Source organism: Quercus suber, unplaced genomic scaffold (genome assembly GCF_002906115.3).
Source record: "Quercus suber isolate HL8 unplaced genomic scaffold, Cork oak 2.0 scaffold_100, whole genome shotgun sequence".
In the NCBI taxonomy this organism is placed as follows: Eukaryota; Viridiplantae; Streptophyta; class Magnoliopsida; order Fagales; family Fagaceae; genus Quercus; species Quercus suber.
The window spans coordinates 681,277-700,973 of record NW_027069565.1 but is presented as its reverse complement, the minus strand read 5'-3'; the positions used below and the strand labels follow the sequence as shown (position 1 = coordinate 700,973).

Genomic DNA, 19,697 nt, shown 5'->3' with positions numbered 1-19,697 from the left:
AATACATAAGTTTGGGCCAAATTTCAAATTTGGAAAACTAAAAATCGTAATTCTCGATAGATTGAGCTGCTGTCGAATTATCTATCGAGCTTCACATTAAGTCTTGCCAGTAGGCATCTATTGAGACTTAAAGAACCACTTTTCTTCATTTGTTTCTTAGACCAATCTTCATGTCTTTTGATACGAACACTTGCTATGCTTGAAAAACATATTTCTTGATGTATTAAATCTGTCTTAGATCTACCAAATTACAAGTAATGTACATTTTGTCAAAGGATTAGTCAATTACATAAAATATGACCCTAACAAGTTTTAATCTTCACATTTTATTTAGTTGGTGGGTAATGTAACAATTTCTTATTAAAATAAAAGAAGATTATAATTAAAAAAATACTAAAGGTAAGCCAAACTTATAGGAATACTCCAACTATAAAGTGTGAAACCACCACAAAAATGCAATAAAGAAAAGAAAAGAAAAAGTACACTAATGCAATATTGACATGACAAGAGGGAAAAGATCTTTATGCAATTAAAAAAAAAAAAATCACTCCCAATACATCAAACTTGAGACTTTATTTCCATCTCATTAAAACATTTCAAAAATTAGAACTTAGAAGCAACCTTCTCTCGCTCATCTTCTTCTCTCTTTCTCCCTCTTTATTTGTCTTTTTCACTGCAGTCTTTCCAAAACAAATCTAAACCTCCCAAAACAATAAAGATCCAGGGACTATGAGCTATTGGAGTTACATAAGAGATTCATGGGGGCTTGGGCTTTAGTCGGAAACCAACAAGATATTGCTCCGGCCAAAAAGGGCTGTCTATCGACCATTTTTTCAGAGAAGATTTTTGGGGTAGTCTTTAAGGTTTGACTGATGAACTCGTGCTTAGTATAGAAACCCAGACGGTTTAACCATTGGTGAAGAGGTTCACAAAAAATTTTAATTTTCTAATTTTCTTAGTTTAAAAAATCGGAGTGATAACTGATTCTCGAATAACCCAATTCGATATCTGGTCTGATTTAGGTTTCAAAATCATGGTCTATAAGGAAAATTGTTCAATTTGCAAGGTTAGCAGCATATTGTAATCATTTTTGAAAAAAAATGTTTGGACTTTAATTAAACCCAAAAAAAAAAAGAAAAAACCAATTAACATCTATACCTAAGAAGAATAAAAAAAAAAACAAAAAATGTGTTACACCCTAATTATTTAGGGAGGCTAAGGGTATAGTCTAGGAGATAACATGAAATTTACCCTATTATTTACATTTTAAGCTTTGGGAAGCGAAATCTAAAACCCCAACCCAAAAACCCCAAACATAAAAGGAGTCGAGGAGTAACACACATCTGCATCTAGATTCCAGAGTACTGAGTAGAGACAGAGGGAGAGGTGTTAGGGCGAAATCTAGCTAAAAATGTCGATGTCGAAGAGCTCGAAGATGCTCCAGTACATCAACTACCGTATGCGCGTCACAATCCAAGACGGGCGCCAGTTAGTGGGCAAGTTCATGGCCTTCGATCGCCACATGAACCTCGTCTTGGGCGACTGCGAAGAGTTCCGCAAGCTTCCTCCCGCCAAAGGCAAGAGAACCAACAACAACGAAGAGCGCGAGGACCGCCGCACCCTCGGCCTCGTCCTCCTCCGCGGCGAAGAGGTCATTTCCATGACCGTCGAGGGCCCACCTCCTCCCGAAGAGTCCCGTGCAAAGGCTGCTAATGCTGCCGCCATGGCCGGACCAGGTATTGGCCGCGCTGCTGGCCGAGGTATTCCAACTGCACCCCTAATTCAGGCTCAGCCAGGCCTCGCCGGTCCTGTCCGTGGAGTTGGTGGGCCTGCGCCTAATATGATGCAGCCTCAGATGGCGCGGCCGCAGCTCTCAGCGCCTCCAATGACTTACCCTACGCCCCCTGTGATGCGGCCCCCTGCGTACCCTGGACAGGGTGGTCCTCCTCCTCCTCCTCCTATGATGCGGGGGATGCCTATGCCACAGGGTCAGGGCCAAGGCCAGTTTGCTGCAGCAAGGCCACAGTTCCAGGTTCCCCCGCCGCCGCATTTTGGTCAGAGGCCAATGGGGCCACCACCACCTGGTCAGATGATGAGAGGTCCGCCGCCGCCACCCGGTCGTCCTGGGATGCCACCTGTTCCTGTTTTTGGGCCTCCCCGACCCAATATGCCACCTCCACCAAACCCTCAGCAGCAACAACAGCAGTAATTAGGTTAGGTTTTTAAACTGATTTCACTGTTGTCTCCATACAATATTTTTGTTGCTTAAATCCATTTTAACCATGTGTATTTAACAAATTTTATTTTTATTTTTTTTAGACATGTTTCTATTAGTAACTATAAAAGCAAGTAGATATGTTTCTATTAAAGTTCCTTGTGCATAGTAATAGGTTCTTATGTATTGTTTTCTGAATAGAACCTCCCACGTCTGCCCCACTTACTTGTTGCGCCTAGCAGTTTCAGTGTCTCAAAACAGAGGCAAGAGGCACACTCTTGGACTGTATTATAGTTTATATGGAGACTTGAAGAGTCACCACATTTGACAACATCACATGATAATGAACCTTCTTTTGTGTATTTTCTATCTAAACTCATTTATGAATTGTTTTACTTGGTGTAGTGCCACTCATGCATTTCAGTCAATGATAGTCCTGTATGCTAGGGTCTAGATTTAGCTGGTTTCTATTGAATTTTTCATATATTTAAGATGCTTTCAGTATCCCTTAAGGGTAATTATGTATTATCCGGAATAAATGAATGTACCTTCTGAATTTACATTAAATGCAAGTTTGTTATCCATCCGGAACACTATACAAACCTATTTGGAGGTGAGGAAGTAAAGATGCTTTCTGCATGTCTTGTCTTATGAGTATGATGACCCTTTGTCGCCCTTGCATGATGTCTTCTAGTTCTAGTGGATGATCATATTCTTAGACCTTGGGCTTCATAATTGTGATAACAGACAAACTATTTGACCTTATGCTTTTCTTCATTTTGAGTTGGGTCTGTGCATCATATTTGTAAAGCAAGACTTTTATAGAGAAGATATGGGTACAAAATAGAAAATATTTTCATGTGTTTGTTACCATCTGTTTGATTTTCTTTGTTTGACCTTATGGAAGTGTGCTGATTTCAGGGTTTTGTAGATCAAGGTTGCTCCTTGTTCCTGTTATGTTTAGAATTCAACTGTGCCATTGTAGATATTCTTCTTTGTCTTCTTTTTTGAAAGGTGCATATACTTCATAGGAATTTGTAGAAATTCTGGCATTTTGGCTGCTTCTAGTTCATTTCTACTAACAAGGTTGAGTTGTGGTACAATTGCTAAGGCAAGGGAAATGCAACCAAGAGACTTGAATGGTGTTAAGTGCATTAAAGATGAAGATCAAAGAGTGTTAGTAAAAGAAGAGCAGATTACAGAGAGATGGAAAAGTATTTGGATAAACTTTTTGATAGAAGTGATACCATTCTTTCTCATTGGTGCATTAATCTAAGCAATGTTCATTCTATCCAAAGTCATACTCTTTGTTAATTCCTTATTGACATGTCATTTTTGACTACTTATATTAATGTCATTTTTGGCCTTCCTCTATCCTTTTTTGTTCCCTCAACTTGAATCAACTCTCTCTTTTGCACTGGTACATTGATAAGTTTTGTGGCGTTAATGTTAGTGCTTTTCTTTGTTCATCATCATGAACACCTTGTATGTTTCTTTCTTCTTTATTCATCAATAATTGTACTCATATTACCTATCAAAAAAAAAAGTGCTAATTTTTTTTTTTTTTTTTTTTTACTTATCAAAAAAAAAAAAAAGAATTAGCTGTCATTTTTGTTATTCTTCAAATAAACAAATATTTCCAATCCATCTTTCCTCCTCTTCACCCTTACCTCAACCTCTGTGCCTTTTGGCCTTCCCCTCAACTTGAATGAGGATGTTGTTTGTGTTGATGATGAAGATGATGTTTTGAGCAAAAAAGATGTGAATGAAAGAAGTGATCTGAATTTTGATGCGAGGATGGGTGATGATGAAGTGTTTTCATCATCAATAAAAATAAAGGGTGAGAGTTGTTGCTTGAATTTAGATGATAGGAAGAGTAGCCGTGTGGCGGGCAAGGGTTGGTTGCAGTTAGGATTGTTGAAAAAGAATTAGGATGGGGATGGTGTTGTTGATGTTGTGTGGGATGCTTCATATGGTCTAAAAAGGAATGAAGATGAGGATGGTGCTGAGGATTCTGTTTGGGATGATGTAGATGTTTTGAAATGGAATAAGGATGAAGATGGTGGTGACAATGTTGTTTCTGATGATTTGGATGGGTTGAATTAAAAAGGAGTGAAGATGGTGGAGAGGATGTTGCTTTGGCTGATTTGGGTGGGTTTGTCACATTGCTGGAATCATCCTCTAGGGGAGAGGACATTTATGAGGATGATCAAGATCAAGAAGTGAAAAAAATGGAGGGTGGTTGTGGTGGTTTGGAGTAATTGCAATTGACAGTAGGGCTGAAGAGGTAGAAAAAGGACACAGGGCTAGGGAATTTGAGGTTATTATTGGAAGAAGTCATGGGAATGGAAGGACAAAAGTTAGCGAGGTTGATTATGATTAAAGGAAGTTATGGGAATGGAAGGCCAAAAGGCAATGAGGTTGGGGTGAACAGGAGCAAATATGGATTGATTATGTTTGTTTATCTAGAGAATGACAAAGCTAATTTTGTTTTTGGATAATTACAATGGGGAAGGGGGGATTTGAATCTTGGACGTCTCCATTGGAAACACCAAGAGGTGCCAGATGAGTACAAGGCTTTTGGCAACAAAGCTAATTTAGTTAGTGGTCAAATGCTTAATTTTGAGGCGATTAAAGCACTAGTGAACAAGAGTGAGTTAAATTCAAGTTGAGGGGAAAAAAAAGATAGAAAATAACATTAATAAAAGTGTTAAAAAAAAGACATCAATAAGGAAGTAAAAGTGAGTTTGACTTCGGATAAATAGAATGTTAAGAAGAATGCATATGGTCAACCTTGACTAGCCTGTTGAGGATTCATAGTCTAAAGCTTGGTGGTGGTTGTTTTTTGTAGTCCTTTTATTTTGGTTGTTTTTGGTGGTTGGTTATATTATTTTCAAAGGCTAGGATGTGATTTTAATTAGGGTTTCTATGATAATTGGATTATTATTCAGATTTAATAAATTTTCAGCAAAGAAGGTTGTTTTCTTTCTTGTGGGTTCTAGTTAGTCGAACTGGTAAAGTTTCTTGTTGTTGAATAAAGAACCTGGGCTTGAATCCCACCTACACCAAAAAGAATGAAGAAAAAATATCACGGAGTTGATGAAATCCTATCATATCTAAAAAAATAAAAAATAAAATAAATTAAGAAGAAAGAAAGTTGTTTGCTTTCTCTTCCCTGGCTGTCTAGCCCTGAAAAACAGCCCTTTGGCAATGATTTTGATCTCTATAGCTCTTTTTGATGTTTTAATCTCTAAATATGTCTAGTAGCAATTAGGTACTTTTTGTGGGTTTTACCTACATCATTTAGCGTACAAGATGTAGTCATCTCTCTTTTTTGTGGGTTTTACCTACATCATTTAGTATATGAGATGTAGTCATTCCTCATTCTACATGGTACCTCCCATAAGCACTCACATTGTAGAGTTGCAATGCTAGAGATCTCACACCTGCCACATATTTAGTGCTTTGACCTCAATGATTATGGATCAACATCCTCTCATTTCAAAGCAAATGGATGGGAACTAATCCATTAGTGAAGATTTAGTTTAGTGTAGTTTTTATTTTATTTTAAAGGCATACATGGGTTGTTTAAAATCTCATTCTATCAAATAAAGAATGATAACTGATTTTAAATGACATGACACCATATTTACCTTTAGATTCTCGAAACACTAAATTTTGACCTTGAAATGGATCCTCTCAATTTCAAAAACAAATGGAGAGAGTCCTTTTCCAATAATAATGGTGTTTGGCAAATGCTCCATATGTATGAAATAGATGTTAGAAGTTTCATCAGAGTTTGATGCAGAACAGTAGGAAAATAAATGATAAAAGAGGAACAAAAGAGAAACAAGGGAGGAGACATTCTCAACTCATAACAATTAATCTTATTCAGATTCATCTGTCTTTCACCATTACAAAAGTACTAGTTAAATAGGGTTTAGGGGATTGCACCAGTATGGAAAACATCTAATTTAAATTCCTAAAAACCCTCAACACTAATAACCAAATTCAAAAGCAATATTAATTGTAAAACATAAAATCTTGGCTCCCTGCATCAGAGTTGTATAAGTTGATGACCTGGGATTATAGATTATGTGCTCTGCCAATTTTCTTGTTGCAGTCAATTACACCTCTAGGTATGGTTGACATTGTGTTCTTAAAATGATGTAGCATTTGTTCCTAGGCAAACTTCTTAGATCTGTCAATCAACTTCTTGATGTGAAGATTTTCATGCCCCTGATTTCCAGCATATGCTATAGACTCTTTAAAAAAAAAAAATAACAATTTAGCTTCTTATCAACTATGAAATCAACCCTAAATTGTCATCACTCAAGTGGCTCATCTGAAATTTAGAATGTGTTTGGCCCTAATGTCAATCAGTAACCACAATGATCCCAAACATATCACTTCTGTATTCTCCCCCATTCCTTTTCCATGTCCCAACCATTAAACCAACAAGTCAGTCTTATTGTGATCTCACTTTTGGTTGTGGAACACCATGTGGTCTATGTGCTGCTGCTCTAGTCTCCTAATGACCTCCTTAGACCAGTGGTCTCTCCCTGAAACCATGACTGCGCCCAACATACAGTGTTGTGCTTCTCCTCTAAGCCTTATCATCATTCCCTCTAATATAATAGCCTGGTGCTTTGCTAACCCTTTTTGTCATGGTGGAACTGAATACTCAAGTTTTGAATTCAGCCCACAATTAGCCAACCTTACCTTATGGTATACACACCACTCCTTGAGACAGAGTGACAGACTATGGATTATGGAATGGTGAGAGTTCTAGGAACTGCTCATTCTTTGTCAGATTAAATGGACGGCCCAATACCTATCACGGCAATGTTCTAGTCCCAATCTACAGTAACCACTTGGCTTTTACTGTAGATTGACAGCGGAGAAGGTCATGATGGGGTGGTTGATACAGGACAATTAAAAGTAACTAGAAAATTAAAGGATAATCCTAAGAAACAGCACTGGGGGTCACTTGGAATCAGCACCAAGCTAAACTTAGGCATCAGCACCTAAGGCATTAGGAATCAACACCCAACTATTGGAAAATTTTCAATCTGAATTTCATTAATCATGTCTATATTCAAATACAAAAAATCTGAAAATATAAATTCTAAAATAATTTTGCTTTTGCTTTTGCATCAGTGGTGATCTTTCACCAAAACATTTGTGACCTGGTAGCGATACTAGAGAGTCAGTGGTTAAGGTTATCCTATACAATACTCAATATGTTGGTTGATTGGTACTAGAGCCAGATTGGACTTATGGTTTTAACCCTTTATTAAGTTGGGGGTTTTAATTGGTTTTGTAGTCTTTTTCTAACAATACATTATGTTTTTCATGTAGATTTGTTTCCATAAGGTATTTTTTGGAGACATATTATAACTTTGCTTTTGTACTTACTTAAAAAAATGTTATTTATTTGTTAGAAGTAGTGTCAGATATCAGTGAGTGACAGGTTATCATGTGGTGCCAACACCATGAGACTAATTCAGATTTGTTTATTAGTATTTATTATTATAAAATTTTTAATGGCTTTTATCTAGGGATTGCCTTAGAATTTTCATTTTTCATTTTGGCTTATTTCTGTTGAGGATGCTGTGGGGTGTATTTTGAGCATTCCGGGAAGCTCTACAAAAAGGCTCCAGGAGGTATTTCGAACATAGTATTTTTTAATATGATTTTCTTGTGAGATTTTCTTTTAGCTTAGTGGTGACCAGGAGCCTCAAGTTGTGAAGCCTTGGGTTTTCTAGCTGTTCTAGGTTGTGAAGCACCATTGTGTCACTTTTGTTTTGACAAATGGTACTACTATCTTATCATGGAGCCAGCACTGCTTGTGTAAGCTCTGCTGTCCCAAAAATGTGGCAAGGGTACATGCTATTGAATGTTCCAAGAAACACAACTAAATCTCTGTGGAACATTGAAGAGCAATCAAATATATTGGGCAATGCCTCTTGATAATATTATTGTTTAGGTCTGAAATCATATGATTTTTCTCTTTCTTTACCAACACTCCTGTACTGCAATCAATTGTAGTCATGTATGCAAATTCCTACATGTGGTTATGGATCTGGCTTTCGTGTTGTACTCCTGAACGATGAAGATGCAATTGCTATTATTTAGAGATCCTCTGTGGTAGATGACAAACAAATCTCAAATTTGGGTGAAATAAAACCCACCACCACCACCAAACCTGAGTCCCAAAATTTGTGTGAAATAGATATTTTTATTTATTTCTTATTGAGAATATAGAAAATGGAAATATAGAACTGTTTATTGTGGCTGATAGCTCTTTGTTCTGGTGTCTTGATTTACCAATTGTTGGCCCTTTGATGCTCTTGCATAATGTTTTCTGTTGGGTCTCAGTTCTTTCATCTTGAATGGCCTTGGGATTCCATTGCTCTCCTCAGTGGGTTTTGTTCTCTTGGTTTGTTTGTTTGTTTTTTGGATATGTGCCAGGTGCGTAATTTCATGTTATTTTCAAATCCTGAACATCTGTTGCAAACTTTGAATTAAATGCATGCTTCTTTGTAAAAACATGTAAATGTAATCCCATTTTTTAATGATATTTTATTGGTAATTATACTCACCTTGTGGTCTTGAACTCATGACCTCACCCTCCACCATGTTCTTACAACATTTGAGCTAGAGATCATTTGCAAGTAATGTAATTCATAATTGTGAAAATTATATAATCATTCAGCAAGAAAAATTATAAAAAACTAGGAAACCGGTGTTACTAGTGTGGTTTGATATGTCCATTGTGTTTGAGTTATAAATAGACCCAGACTTGATGCATTTACAGATCTTACATTTTTTTTATTCTTTGTAAAAATTGTGGAAGAGTTACTCTACAAGGATTGTTAAGTCAGCATGATCCTTTCACTTATCTCTTGCAAATATTGCAGTAAACCCACCACCAAAAAAAAATGCTATGAGTGAATGTTTTGCATATATTTTGTTTACCTGATTTATGTGGTTAGAAAATAGTTCTCTTATTATTTTCTTATACCCAAGTTTCCATAATAAAGCTTTCTTTGTTGGAAAACTCACTTCTATCATTGTTTTTTTTTTCCAGCAGGGATATTACAAGTGCTGTGAAGGTTTTTGATTGGATATTCGTCTCTTGCTGCCTTTAAATCCAGTTTCAAATTTGTTAATCCTTTGGACTAGGGTGAATCTGTTGCTGATATCTTTGGATAGTGTTGATGTCATGTTATGATTTTAGTGTAGTCTGGCTCTATATTGACGGTTAAGATGGATATCATGTATTGTGTTAGTGCAGGTTGTCAATTGAACAATTTTGTGACTGGGTATATATTAGATCTTATTACCCCCCAATTTTCTCTCCCCCTAGCTTGTGTGTGTGAAGTGATTAGTTGCATCTTATAATGATGACAAATATACAGGTTAAATTGATAGCCTAGCAGTAATGTCATCTTTGGTTGTGTTTTATATCTATGGTTCGAATAGACATGTTTGCAATGTATGGGAAGGGGTCCAACCCAGAAGGTGCTGGTGAATCATCTATGCTGCTACTGATCTCCCATACTCTTAGCGAGGTTCCTGTTTGAGCGCACCCATTCCTTTTTAAGCTGATTAAGATGTTCAAAAATAATTTTAGAATGTTCTTGGCTAATGCCATTATTTACGTGGTTCAAGCTGATTAAGGTGATCTTGTGGGTACTATACTATGTTTTCCATGCTCTTGCTAGCAACACTCATCTCTTATCCTGATGAAATTCTTGCGTTTGGGTCTTGATTGACCTCTCATGGATAAATGGTAAACTAATATTTAATTGCTTCAAAAAATGACACAAGTGGTAATCCAGTTCTTTGACACAAGAAGCGAAGTTGCCTTCTCTTCTGCACAAGTTGAATTATCCAGGACATCCATACCAGTCCTTAAATCAGTTATAAATGGATGACTTAACCTAAATGGTTTATGCCCTTCTCTTTATGCATTTCAAAATTTTCTTTTCTTTTCTTTTCTTTTTTTTTCCTACAACTTTAATTTTATGTTGTTTTTAATTTTTTGGTGATTTTTTTTTTCAATAAAAATGTTGAATGAATAAAGTATGACTTGTTGGAATAATAAAACTATTTGGCTTGAACCCTCTATGTATTTAGTGGAGTCAGTAAGCAATCGATACTAGATTATGAACCGAAACCATAGTGAGCCGTTTGGAAGGATGAGTACCGAGTAGAGTCATCATTAATCATAGGATTTTCTAGGTTTGATCGGTCACTTAATGTCTAATTTTTTTTATTACCAACCTCAAGTTAAGAGCATTTAAGGTCTCATATCCTAATGAATGGAAAGAGTAGCATATCATATCAAATGGAGAATTTTGAGAATATTTTATTCTTAGCAGATCAGTTCAAAACTTTGTTTGAATTCTTTATGCCAAAAACAAAGTAATAAAATATTTTTGAACTATTAAAATAGTTTTAGTAGTTAGTTTATGTGTGGTGAAGGTGTGTTTGGCCCTCCACAACATTTGTATAATGATGATTAACATATTTTAATTATCCTTTAATCTTAATAATTCATAGGAGTTTTTTATTGATTCGATAATAAATAAAGTATGCTAAAATAAATGATGACATAAGCTCTCTTGTAACATCATTCTCTTAACAAAATTGTGTTTGTATTTGTAAGGAAACCTCAGATGGGGAAGTGTTTAATAAACATATTTCATTTAGCCTCTTTATAGGCCTAAGAGGTCTTTTTTTTTTGAGGAACATCCCAATTTGGCAATTTATTTGATAGCTGAAAAATCATGAACATAACAACAGTAAAGATCTGGAGGAATATCCTTCATCCAGACCATAAACGGAAATGAAAATCTTGCTCTCTGAGGTAGGCCATGTGCTAAAGCATTACCTTGCCTGGGAGTGTGAGAGAAAGAAACGCTCCATAGAGCTAGCATAAGACTAACTGTCTTTAATCAACTGACCAAAGGAGGTTGGTGGTGATGTTCCACTAAGAAGCGTGTTAATGCATATTTCTGAATCTCCCTTGAAGATAGAGTCATGGATGCCAAGTTCTTGAATAAAAAGGGCAACTCATCTAGCAGCAAGCGATTCAAGCATGATTACCAAAGATGACTTTGGTATTTTTTCAGATAGGGCTACCATTATCTCCCCTTGGGAATTTCAGACAGCAACTGCAATACCTGCTTCATTTAGTTCATCAAACATGGTCATGTCGAAGTTTGCTTTTGCTTTACCTGCATCAGGAGGCTTCCAAATCTTCTTTGTTGGCCAAGCTTTCTTGGTTGCCTTGTTGTGGAATTTATGGAACTCAGCCAGGTGATCACGAGCAGAGAAAGCAATTCTGTTTAGGGGAATCATGAGTTGGTGAACACGGACCTTATTTCTCCTATTTCAAATCAGCCAACATGTCATGGCAAACCGAACCATATTGCTTGGAGTTTTAAGCACTAGCCCAAACAAATCAACAAAGGAATGAAGCTGATAATTTGCAGCAACTAGGTTCTTGAAATCCACGGCCAAACCTGCTTCAAATTTGGACATCCCTACAAGGCGTGAAGGGTGTCCTTAGGAGCTTGGAGACATGATATACATAGTTGTGGACATAACGGAAATAGGAGTCGCCACCTAGTTTTTGTAATGGTCTAGGAACCATATATATAGCGCCCTCTCGATAAAGAACTTTTTGATCTTACTACCAAAGATATGAGTTCGGAGATAAGGTACAGTCTTGGGAATGTGTTAGGCACCAAAAACCACCCAGCCCTAGGTTGGCTTCCCCTCATTATGTCTTATGTCTTAACCCTATTAAAGGCACACTAAATATTATTATTCTAACTCATACACATACTAACATTCATCTAACAATTAACATGACATCGATTATCCCTAACCATACATTTATCATGGCAATCAACCAAAGCCTAGCATTCATCTAATCATGCATAACATCACATCATATATCCTAGCATGGCATATGTTCGGGGCCATTTTTCAGTTGCCCAGCCACGTGTGATTTGTTGGAGGGATGACCTTACTAGGCCCGGGTTCTTTTTGGGGAGTTGCGCCCGGAACTCAACATTGGGCCATTTGGTCCAACGGCTACCGGTGTATTATTAAGCCTAACAATCATTAAGGTCAAAATCTAAGAATCACGATAATTGTTGAGTAAATATGTAATATGTGTTTGATATGGTAGCTTTGATTAGCTGTAATAACAGTTGAAATAAAGTAGTATTTATTTAGAGGTAAAATAATCGTGTACTCAACGATGTAAATTTAAAGATAAGGAAGCAAAGTTACTTATCTTTGTATGGTTTATAACCCCAGCTGTACAACTTCTATGAGTTGATAATATCCTAGTAAAGTGACAGCAATAGAGAGGCAGTTTGCCAGCGGTTGAATGAGTTTAAGCCGTTTGTATGGTTTGTAGCTCCAGCTGTGTAGCATCAGTGAGCTATCAAGATTCCAGTAGGATGCCAGCGGTAGAGGCTAGTTAAGCTTGCCCCTCTTGTCATGCATTTAAATGAGTTTAAGCCTTGATTAATAGTTGTTATAGTAATTGGAATAAAGTAATATGCATTTAAATGTGAAATAATCATGTAATGATATAAATTTAAAGGTAAGGAAACGGAGTCACTTATCTTTGATGGTTTGCAACCCAGCTGTGTAGCATTAGTGAGCTAATAAGATTCCAGCAGAATGCCAGCAGTAGTTTGCCATGATGATTTCAAGATTGAAGAGAAAAAATTGGTGCAACTAAAGGGACAGAAAGTATGCCTAGTTGTGTGTAGGAGCTGGTTAAGCTTGCTCCTCTTATCATGCACTTAAATGAGTTTTCCCCATTGACAATGCTTTTTTAGTTGTTGTGAAGTTATGAATAGTGTTGTCTTCCATGAGAAGGGCTTTTGTATGGAGTATATGTGTCTTCTAAGAGAAGGGCTTTTGATATGAGATCTTGGTGCTTTCTAGGAGAAGAGCTTTATGTAAGAAGTAGTGGTGCCTTCTAAGAGAATGGCTTTGATATGAGATCTTGGTGCCTTCTAGGAGAAGGGCTTTGACATCTCTTAAGAAGTATGGAGATGGTAAAATATATAGATGTGTTGTGAGATGTAGTATTTGTAAGATGTGTGATATATGGAAGTATGAGAGGTATGATAGTTAAAGATAGTAAAAATATAAGATCATAACTGCTGGAGAAGTTGTAGAGATGACTTTCCAAGATGAAATGTTTTTGTAAGAGAAGAGCATGGAGATGTGTTTAGGTATTTGGAGTTAGAAGCAGTGACATAGGCATATTTTCTGAGTATGGAGAATGAGAGAATGAGTATAAAAGGAGTAATAGTGTTGTAGTGTGTTTAACAAAGCTGCTGAGATTTTCTTCTGGGATTGTATGAAGGCTTATGAAAGGCATTTGTGAGCTAAGGGTTTAAGAGTTTAGTTTCTCATTTTGAAACTAAAAACCTAGAAACTCAGTACTTCATTAAGAGCTTCAGAAGATCATTCAGGGAGAAAGAATAGGCTTATGAGAGAGTTGTTCTCCATTGGTGTCCCCTTTTCAGGTGTTGATGAAGGGTTCTCTTTAGCTAAGTTTAAGAGGGTATTTTTGCAAATAATCTCAACCAAAATATGTCCCAAACAGCAATGAATCTTCAGAGAATCCATCTTAAGATTTGGCCAAAAATTGTATGTTTAGCTTTAAGGTATTCTTACTATTTCGGGTAAGAGTTGCTGGGGAAAAAATACCAGAAAAAGAAAATATTTTAGCAAGAGAAAGGTAGTTTCTTTAGTTGGTTTTGGTTTTAGCCAAAAGTGGAAAAAAAAATCAATAATGCTCAGGCTGCTGGGTCAGCTGTCACAGCTGTTATGAAAAGACTATCTCAGCTGTCAGGAAAAGCTGTGACAGCTATCATGAAAAAGTTGTCCCAGCTGTCAAGAAAAGTTATGACAGCTATCATGAAAAATCTGTTTGCTTTGGGCAAAACCAATGAGGTCAAATGGGTCATTTCAGACTGCTGGAGAGATCATTTCAATGATTTGGCCGAAAATGGTAAGATCTCTTTAGAAGGTATCTTGCTATTTTGGGTATAACAGTTGGTTGCTGGGATTTCAGCATTAAATGGCTGATGATGTCATTCACAATTAGGTGTCAAGTTCTAAATACACTGCTGGGATTCAGCTGAAAATGCTTCATTCTTTGGGTGTTTGTGTTTTTGGTGTAAGGTTCCATTACAATACGTTTCTAGCAAGTAATAAAAGGATTGGTTGAAAGATAATGAAACTTTAGAGATTCAGTCAAGTTCTCATTGTGTTGTGACATAATTTTAGTGAGCAAGAAGTGTATTTAATGCTCTGCTCTGGCAGCTGGCAGAGAAATATATGGTCTGATTGTGGCAGACAGCAGTTGGGTATTTAGAGATATCATGAATATTTTGTATAGAGAGAGATAAAAGATAGCTAGTCAGATTAGGCTATGTGTTTGAGCTGGATTTTAGCTGAAAGAAGTAATAAGATTTATGTAAAATGATATAATGAAGTTTCTAAATATGTATAGCAATAGCTGGGGATTGAATGAACAGTAATCTTCCCAGCAGTTAGATAGCTAAAGATATTGAGTATTTGTCACATGATGAATATCAAATTTTTAGGAAAAGAGTAATAGGGAATTTTATCATCTAAAATGCTACGTGATAAGAGATGCTTACCATATGTTACCCGCTACACACGGACTCGTCAGAGTTTAGGGAGTTGAAGAAGACACGCCAAGTAACATGTTTCTTTTATCAACTTTAAATCGCTGGAGTTTTACTGAACATACCTCTTGGCCCTCCAAATCACGACTCCTAAAGTTTCCCTAAAGAGACTTATGAGTTTGGATCATAAGCCAAAAGTGAAATGATGTACTTCGAGTTTTATTGTCATTTTGTGTAAATATGGGCTCTTGTTGAAGAAGTCGCTTGCCATGAGTGTAAGAGAGGTAATATGGGCCATGAGCTTTAATTCATTGCTTAAGCTTGATCCATATGTTGATGTCGATGATGTCATGGGGTTATGATCCTAATTGATGAAGAGGAAATGTGGACCATGGACCTGCTTCGTAAAGTAAGGATCTCGTGGGCCATGTGAGCCTAATCCATGTAGTTGAATGAGATATGAGCTTATTTTGAGCTTTAAATAGATTTATCCATAAAATCAATAATATGTTGATGTGACATGGGTTGCCAATGAAGTAATGTCACGTGGGCCGAAAAAATGGTGCTCAACAGCATCTTACATCGTCCTAGCATTCATCTAATCATGGCATAACATATCGTCATCAAACAAGGCAGCAACAAAGACAAGGCACCAAAACGGCATGGCAATCCAACATAGGTCATAACATATATTCCAATCTTTTAAGTATGAAATCAAGCATCAAACAACACAAAGATGCATGTTCATACTAATGCATGACTTACTTCACTTACCTTGCAACAACTCAATACCTATGGCATTATGCGTGAGCGTGTGAATGCATGTTCATGACATCAAAATTAAACAACATAAGATAAACCCTAATTCTAACATGTGAGAGACAAACCAATAATTAAACATGTGAAATAGAAGCTTTGAAAGCATAAAAATAAGGAAAAAAGGCTAAACATAAGCATACATGTGAAAGCAGAAGGAAAAATAGATAAAACAAAAATTAGGGTTTTGGAGCTAGTTCATGCGCACACATGAACAACCCTGCGTGTGCATAATCAAGCTTGCGTGCGCAGGCAAGATTATGCGCACATGGGATTCTACCTAGAAGCCCTAGAAACATAGCAAAGCTTTGAAACACTAGCAAATAGAAAGATTAAAGTGCAAAAAGGAAAAGAAATGAAAAAGAAAAGTTTAGACTAGATACCTCAAACAAGAGCTCTTTAAGCTTGATTTTTTACCATTCCTTTCAGTTCAATCTATTCACAATTTAATAAAAGAGTGATTAGTAATCTTAAACTCAAATATCAAAGCCAAAAAAGGCCTTAATGAAAAGAAAATTGACTTGTGGATTATTTGTTAAACACTCCCTCTTTGATTCAATATTTCTAGTGAATCTTAGTGTTTTCCCGTGGGATGTCTGTGTGTTTTGAAAATTACTAGGTAAGGCTACTTATAGTGTGAAAGTAAGGGTTTGGAATGACTCCCAGACGATGTGAGATTTGTTCCAAACCTCAACATTAATGTAAAAACTTGCCTTACTTAGTTTTTGGAATTCACTATGCGTGAGCAGGATTATGCCTGCGTGTGCATGCAAAAAGCTTGGTGCGCAGGCCAATTCTTGCATACGCATAACGAGGGTTTCCTTGGCCTCACTTTTCCAAAAATAGATTTATTTGCTCCTTAAAAGTTATATTTTTTATTTTAACATTTCTCAAGTCAATTTAACATCTGATTGAGCCTTAAACCAACCTTGGGTCTTAGAATTCAGCATCATTGGGGAACGGGGGCCCGAGTCATAAGGGGTACAAAATGCGGTGTCTACAACAGGGACGAGCTAATGATGGTCTTAAGGAATCAGTGCATGCTCTCCACATTAAGGTTTTCACCTTGTTTGGGACTGTCATCTTCCATAGACCAGACCAGAAAGATTTTGACAATGTTGTGGACACAACGGGAAGTCGCCATCTAGTTTTTGCAATGGTCTAAGAATTATATATATGGCGTCCTCTCGAGTAAGAACCTTTTGATCTTACTACTAGAGATATGGAGTTAGAGTTAAGGTATGGTTTTAGGAAGGTGTTAAGCACCTAAAACTGCCCATCCCTAAGGTTGGCTTCCCATCATTGTGTCTTATGTCTTAACCCTATTAAAGGCATACTCAATATTATATCGAACTCACACACACACTAGCATACATCTAATCGCTCAACATGGCATCAATTATCCCTAATCATACATCTATCATGGCAATCAAACAAGACCTAACATACATCTAATCATAGCATATCATCACATCACAAACCCTAGTACGCATCTAATCATGGCATATCCTAACATTCATCTAGCATAGCATAACATAACTCTAGCATGCCACTATCATCATGTCATCACATCACACCACAAATCCTAATCATGCTCCTATCTCACATTATAAATCCTAACATACATCTAGCATAGCATCATGTATCCTAGCATAAACCCTAGCATTATATCATCATATCCCTTCAAGGCAGAGGCCTAGGCACAAAGAGGTCTAAAAAAACATGTGATTAAGCACAACTTATCCAAGCAAGCATATTCACATCTATCATTAAACAAAACCCTACTCAAAGATGTATGTTTATGTGAATGCATGACTTACCTCACTTACCTTGCAGCAACTCAGCACTTATGACATTATGCATGAGCCTATGAATGCGTGATCATGGCATTGAAATAAAGATAATACAAAACAAACCTTAATTCTAACATGTGAAAGGTAGGCATCTAATTAATTATGTGAAACAGAAGCTTTAAAAGCACAAAAACATGAAAAATAGTTTAAACAAAATTATACATGTGAAAGCAGAAGTAAAAACAGAAAAAAACAAAATTAGGGCTTCTGGGTTGGTTCATGTCTATGCATGAACAACCTTGCAAGCACATAACCAACCTTGCATACACAACCTTGATCATGCGCACGTGGGTTTCTACCCAGAAACCCTAAAAACATAGCAAACAGAGCAAAGTTCAAAACACGACTTCTAACAACCTAACATGCTTAAAACATAAGGAAAATGTAAAATTAGTCTAAACAAACATATTATAAGGCATAAAACAAACAAAGAAACAAAGCAAAGACATAATTAAAAGCTAAAAATTAAAGAAAAGTTTAAAAAGAATGCCTCAAAGCAAAATCTCCTAGACTTGATTTTTGATTGTTCCCCTCAATCAAATCTATCACAAACCAATAAGAATGCGATTAGTAATCTTAAAATTCAAGGAACAAGGCTAGAAAATGCCCTAATAAACTATAATTGACATGATGACGTTTTATGAAAAACTCCCTCTTTGATTCATTATTTCTAATGAATCTTAGTGTTTTCCCGTGGAATTTTTGTGTGTTTTTTAAAGGTACCATGTATGACTATTTATATTGTGAAAATGGAGGTTTGGAACAGCTCCCAGATGATGTGAGATTCGTTCCAAACCTCAGTCTTTAATACCAAAAACTTGCATTTCTGGTGCTTCAGAAACCCTACTTGCGTACGCAGGCTTAGGGTTTCTTTTGGCCTTTATTTCCTAAAAATAGATTTTTTAGCTCATTAAAAAGTTATATTTTTGATTTTAACATCTCTCAAGTCAATTTGTAATCTGATTGGGCTTTAAACCAACTTTGGGTATTCGAATTTCTACATCATTGGAGAATAGGGGCCCGAGTCATAAGGGGTATAAAATGCGGTGTCTACAACTGCATTATCAGAAGTTGAAGCCGAATCACTGCTACACCCCTCGCATAGAAGCTGATACCCCGATTTCACAGCATACAATTCAGAACTAGTATAAGGCCAGAACAACAAGTCTACGTGTGAGAAGGAGCAGAATGGGAGAGATTTGATTTTTTGAGCCTCAAAAGGATAGAAATTCTGATAAATGAGAAAAAAATTCCGCCACTTTGTGTTAGGATCGATAAGCTAAGATACCATAGCATTATTGTGGATGAATTTGGTGGTGAGACAATTCGGCCATTGCCTTCCCTAGGGAACCAGTTGTCCTTAAAATTTTGAATAGACAAACCATCCCCAACTCGCCATTTTGCCCCCATGGAAATTACTTTTTTAGCTCGAAGGATGCTCTTCCACACATATTACCCCGACTTTTTCTTTGCTTCAAAGATAGAGCCATCTGGGAAGTATTTAGCCTTGAACATTCTATAAAAGAGAGAATTCATGTCATGTATTAACCGACACACTTGCTTTGCTAGCATTGCCTCATTAAAATTTGTTAATTGTCATAAATCCATACCTCATTTTGATTTTGGTTGACATAAGGATTTCCAATTCTTCCAATGGTTTTTCCTTGTATCTCTACGTTGCACCTACCAAAATTTCCAGATCATTGCTTCAATATCGTGACAAAGGCCAACAAGTAGTTTAAAGCAGCTTATGGTAAAGGTAGGTATGACTTGAACAACTGCTTTCAATAACACTTCTCTCCCAACTTAAGACAATAATTTCTCATTCCAACCCTGTAGTTTCCCCTACACCCTCTTCTTTATATAGTTTAGGCTCACTCTTCTATTTTTCCCCACAACAACTGACAGCCCAAGATACTTCTTATAATCTTTAATTTCAAGAACACCCAGTAAATTTTTTATGGAGTTTTTGGTAGATTCTACCACTACTTTACCAAAAAATAAATTGGTCTTCTCTCGATTCACCTGTTGACCTAAGGCTAATTCATACTACATTAGGATGTCTTGGATGGTTTTCACATCCTCCAAGTCAGCTCAGCAGAAAATCAA

The 19,697-nt window shown here is 36.6% G+C and overlaps 1 protein-coding gene across 2 annotated transcripts; it reads left to right on the top strand.

Annotated features, from left to right (window-relative positions):
- Positions 1-1,233: 1,233 nt before the first annotated feature.
- LOC111995018 (uncharacterized) lies at positions 1,234-9,571 on the top strand. Of its 2 annotated transcripts, none has more exons than XM_024026919.2 (2): positions 1,234-2,213; positions 9,312-9,571. In XM_024026919.2, exon 1 carries the CDS (start codon positions 1,412-1,414, stop codon positions 2,207-2,209), a length of 798 nt encoding a protein of 265 aa, XP_023882687.1. In that variant the 5' UTR covers positions 1,234-1,411; the 3' UTR covers positions 2,210-2,213; positions 9,312-9,571. The 2 variants fall into 2 exon arrangements, with proteins under 2 accessions (XP_023882687.1, XP_023882679.1); XM_024026911.2 differs by having other exon boundaries at positions 1,235-2,213; positions 9,309-9,571.
- Positions 9,572-19,697: the final 10,126 nt, after the last annotated feature.